Consider the following 4,324-nt stretch of genomic DNA (forward strand, 5'->3'; position numbering starts at 1 on the left):
GGAAAACTACATTTAAGTAGAGTTAGGGGTTCTAAATTACATAGTGGTCTATTTTTAAAGTCTAGTTTTCACTTTGATCGAATTAGGAAAAATAATTACACTTAGATTAATTATTATTATTATTTAAGTCTAAAATGTCCTTAAACTCTTATTCTAAAATACTAATATGTCCTTCCAAAATAATATAATCTCTTCACTCAATTAATTGATTTAGAATATAATTCTGGCTTTCTTGCTAGGAGGAAAGGAGGGAAAATTCTATTCTTTTTTTGATGTCTAGCATCATAATTTGTAATAATTTATCTAGTGTGTCTATTGGCTTTTTGGCCTTCAGCATAATATACTGTAGATTAACCTTGATCTTCCACTTGTTGAACAACGCTCTTGTTTCTATGAATCCGTTTTCCCTAATGGAGAGGATCAGCCCCAATACTCGTCTTCCTCCTCTCTCTTCCTCCTCTCTCTTCCTCTCACAAGTTGAATTGCGGTCTGGTCGAGGTTGAGTTTTTTCAACTCTTTATTAAAATAGTTCCAAAATCTGATATATACTTTTTCCAAATTCCCCGTCCCGTGCATGAAACTTTCTATCATGTGGAATCTATCCAGTTTTTTGTCAATTACAGTATGCCTTAAGACTCCTTTCAATGCCGGTTTCAATTTCAGCTTTGATTTGGTTCTTAAGGGGTGTAGTATCAAGCACTGCACGTTCCTTCAGATCAGGGGCACTATGAGAGGATATGAGAGGATGATGCTTGGGCCTAAAATTCCCAGCAAACTCATTAATGAATTATTTGATTTGAGAAAAATATTTTAATATTTTGAAATGAAAGCTTAGAGGGCATTTTGGACATAAATAATAATTTTCAATGTATGCATAATTATTTTGCCTAATTCGATCAAAGTGAAAACTAGACTTTAAAAATAGACTAGTTTGTAATTTAGAACCCCTAACTCTACTTAAGTGTAGTTTTCCTAAAATTAATTTATTGAACCTTTTTTTTTTAGTTGCATGGCCATCCTAAGAGTGACAATAAGTCCATATATATATGTTGATGCCTGGAATATGTTATCGATACCAGAATTATATATATACACGCAATTGAAGAACTGCAGGAAAATAAACATCACCACAAAAAAGGAGATGGATGAATAGACGTGCAATGTGAGTATACTTAAAAGAGAATTAAAAACATATAACTATGAGTGAAGACATTGAAATTTTTTTTACATATATACATTGAATTTTTTTTCCCTTTCTGAAAGGTGGTCTAGCTCCAATTCTTACACATATATAAACCCCCCACTTCCATCCCATTTTCATACATGGCTTTCCCTTCATTTGTCAAACACAACCACTACCACAACCTTTTGCATTCTGTAATCCCATCAAATCTCTCTCACATTCACCATGGTGGATTGCCACATTCTCCTTGGTGGATTGCCACATTCTTCTCCTAACTTTTCCGTCGCAAAGTGCCATCAATCCGTCAAGAACCTCGTACAAATGGGTGTTAAGGTCACCATTATCATTAGTCTCTCTGCTCACTGTCGCATGACCAAATCCAACAGCACAATCCCAAATGGCTTATCCTTATCTGCCTTCTCCGGTGGCTATGATGACGGGTTCAAAGAAGGGGACAACCACGAACACTTCCTGTCTCAGTTCAAAATTCGCAGTTCCAATGCCATGGCGGAACTCAACAAGGCTGGTGATGAAGGCGGCTACACAGTAACTTGTTTGGTCCACACTATGGCTCAACCATGGGTTCCTGAAGTTGCTCATGCCCATCACATCCCATCCGCACTTCTATGGACTCAACCAGCCACAGTTTTTGATAACTTCCACTATTACCTCAATGGCTATGGTGATGCCATTAGAAAAATTGTCAATGACCCTTCAAGCTCCATTCAGTTGCCGTGGTTGCCATTGCTCCCTAGCCGCGACCTTCCATCCTTTCTACTCCCTCCACACAGACAAATACGGCATTCCTGACAATGAAAGAACAGTTAGACTTGCTTAGTACCAAAACCAACCCAAAAATACTCGTAAGCACTTTGATGCAATGGGATACTCCCTCTGTCCAAAACGATTTTATAAACGTCTAGACGCATAAAATCGTTTATTCTATACTTAAGTCCAAAACAAAAATTACAAAATAAAAATCACACATTGGAGCAGTGCTATATGGCACCCAAACATAATGGTCTACGTTAATAATCTTGCCCAAATCAATGATAACTCAACTCTATTTTCAGATTATTTCTGTGGTCAGGTTTTGAGCAAAAAAAAAAAAAAAAAAAAAAAAAAAAGTGGAGCAAACGTAGCTAAATCTACAGGCAGTTTGGGCTATAGTACATATCAGGCATACTTAGACATCTATGGGCTCCATTCTGTAACGACACACAGAGCTTATAAGTTAAGTGTGAAAGAACATACCTGTTTAAAAAGAACAACCTGTAGGGCATGAAAATAGGTCAGCAAAGCTCATGGAGTTGGAGAAAGCTGCTTCAACTGAGGCAATTAGCAAGGCCATTAGTCAAATTCAGAGTTGGTGATGATACAAGTTGCTACTTTTGGACTGACAGTTGGCTACCAAATGGAGCTTTACAGTAGAGTCCTCCCAGCCACACTACACAATACACGAGTTTGAACTAATGCCAAGGTCAACATGTTCATTTTAGGTTTGGAATGGACATTTCCTCTCGTCTCACCCAACTATTCCCTGAGCAACCATCATTTCCACCCCAGTGTTATTTTCAAAGGCCCAATGCACACTAAGGCGCTAGAGGTCCTACGGTAAGAAAAAAGAAAATCTTAGAACTGTGTCACAGCAGCTTCTTCATGTATATATTTGTTTATAAAAGATTTAGCAACCAAACACATTACGGAACAAATAGAGATCTATGCAAATGATTTCACATTACAATAAATCCCAATAGTAATGCAACCGAGTAAAATTAAAACAAGCAGAAATTTTTGGGAGTGATTTATGAGAATGAAAAATAATGATCATAGGCTCACATTCGGGCCATCTGCCAATAATATAACCATGAAGGAAAATTAGACCTTGATACCTCCTGAACATATATAATCTTCCTTACTTCATGAACCATGTCATTAGAAATGTGGTTAGCGAATCTAGAATACACTGTCAAACGACTCAAACCCTACAAGGCACCCACTGAGAATCCTTACTAGGATTTCGAAAAACCAAGTCGGTATGTGTCCCCCTCTTCAAAATAATGATTTTATTTACTTCAAGCCTTCATGTATATAGAACTTAATTGAGTTCTTGCATGGACCATCTCTCTTATAACATAAGATGCTGACGTTGATCTATCGGATTCCAGTGACTGGAGAGTTAATAAACTTGCAAGGCAAACTGATAGCCAATAATAAGGCACAATGGACTCCTGAATCTAGCTAATCAGATTCTATAATACCAGCTCCTTAATGATGTTATGATGTTATGTATGTATCCACTTAACTCTGCTATCTTTTAACACCCCCTCCCCAGTAAATTAGAAAAATAAAACGCACATCCATGATCTCTTTCAACTAAGTAGATTTCAGAAAAAGGGAAAAAGAAAATAAATAAATAAAATCATTCATATAAACATCTAGCCACAACAATAATAGCTCTCAATCAATCATTATTAACTAACCCTGCACTAGCATCATTAGCATCCTGAACAATCAAGCAATCCACGGGGTGACAGCAATTGATCATGTTAATTAGCAGACATTAAACTTCAAAAAAAAGTTTAACAAGTCCACATACTTTATCAAACAATAATGTGAAGCAGACCTAGGGCTTGGCATGGTAAGGGAGGATGAGCCCTAATAACATTGGGACAGCGGAAGCCTGCATGATCAAGTTTCAAACTAAAACAAAACTCTCTTTCCACTTCAAAATACATCAACAACAACAACAACAACAAAACAGCTAAATTTGGATAGGATTAGGGTCCACCACTGTCAATTTGGGAATTAAGGGAAAAACACACACACAAACACAAAATAAAAAAGCAAATAAATACAAATAATGCATTAGCAGATAAAAAGGAAAATGGAGAAATAAAAAACGAATTCCAAAAAATATAAAATACGAATGGCAAAATCAACCCATAAAATAAGAACAGATGCCAAAACAAGCATTGAAGCTTTTGAATTGAAACATAGAAGGAACAAACCCTTCCCCAAAACGCAAACAGAACCACTTGATTAAATAAGCCAAAGCAACCACTAGAGACGTCAATGCAAATTATCTTGAAAAGCTGCATTTCTTCCTCTCCATCCGTCAAATACCACTGGAGATGTCAC

General features: G+C 36.6%; 1 protein-coding gene across 1 annotated transcript; it reads left to right on the top strand.

Moving 5' to 3' along the window:
- The first annotated feature begins 1,408 nt into the window (after positions 1–1,408).
- LOC132273029 (UDP-glycosyltransferase 75C1-like) lies at positions 1,409–1,993 on the top strand. Its single transcript, XM_059774064.1, has one exon. It carries the CDS (start codon positions 1,409–1,411, stop codon positions 1,991–1,993), a length of 585 nt encoding a protein of 194 aa, XP_059630047.1.
- The last annotated feature ends 2,331 nt before the right edge of the window (positions 1,994–4,324 follow it).

This window comes from Cornus florida, unplaced genomic scaffold, assembly GCF_030987335.1.
Source record: "Cornus florida cultivar Cherokee Brave unplaced genomic scaffold, ASM3098733v1 CherokeeBrave_3.0.0_Hap2_Chr09, whole genome shotgun sequence".
NCBI lineage: Eukaryota > Viridiplantae > Streptophyta > Magnoliopsida > Cornales > Cornaceae > Cornus > Cornus florida.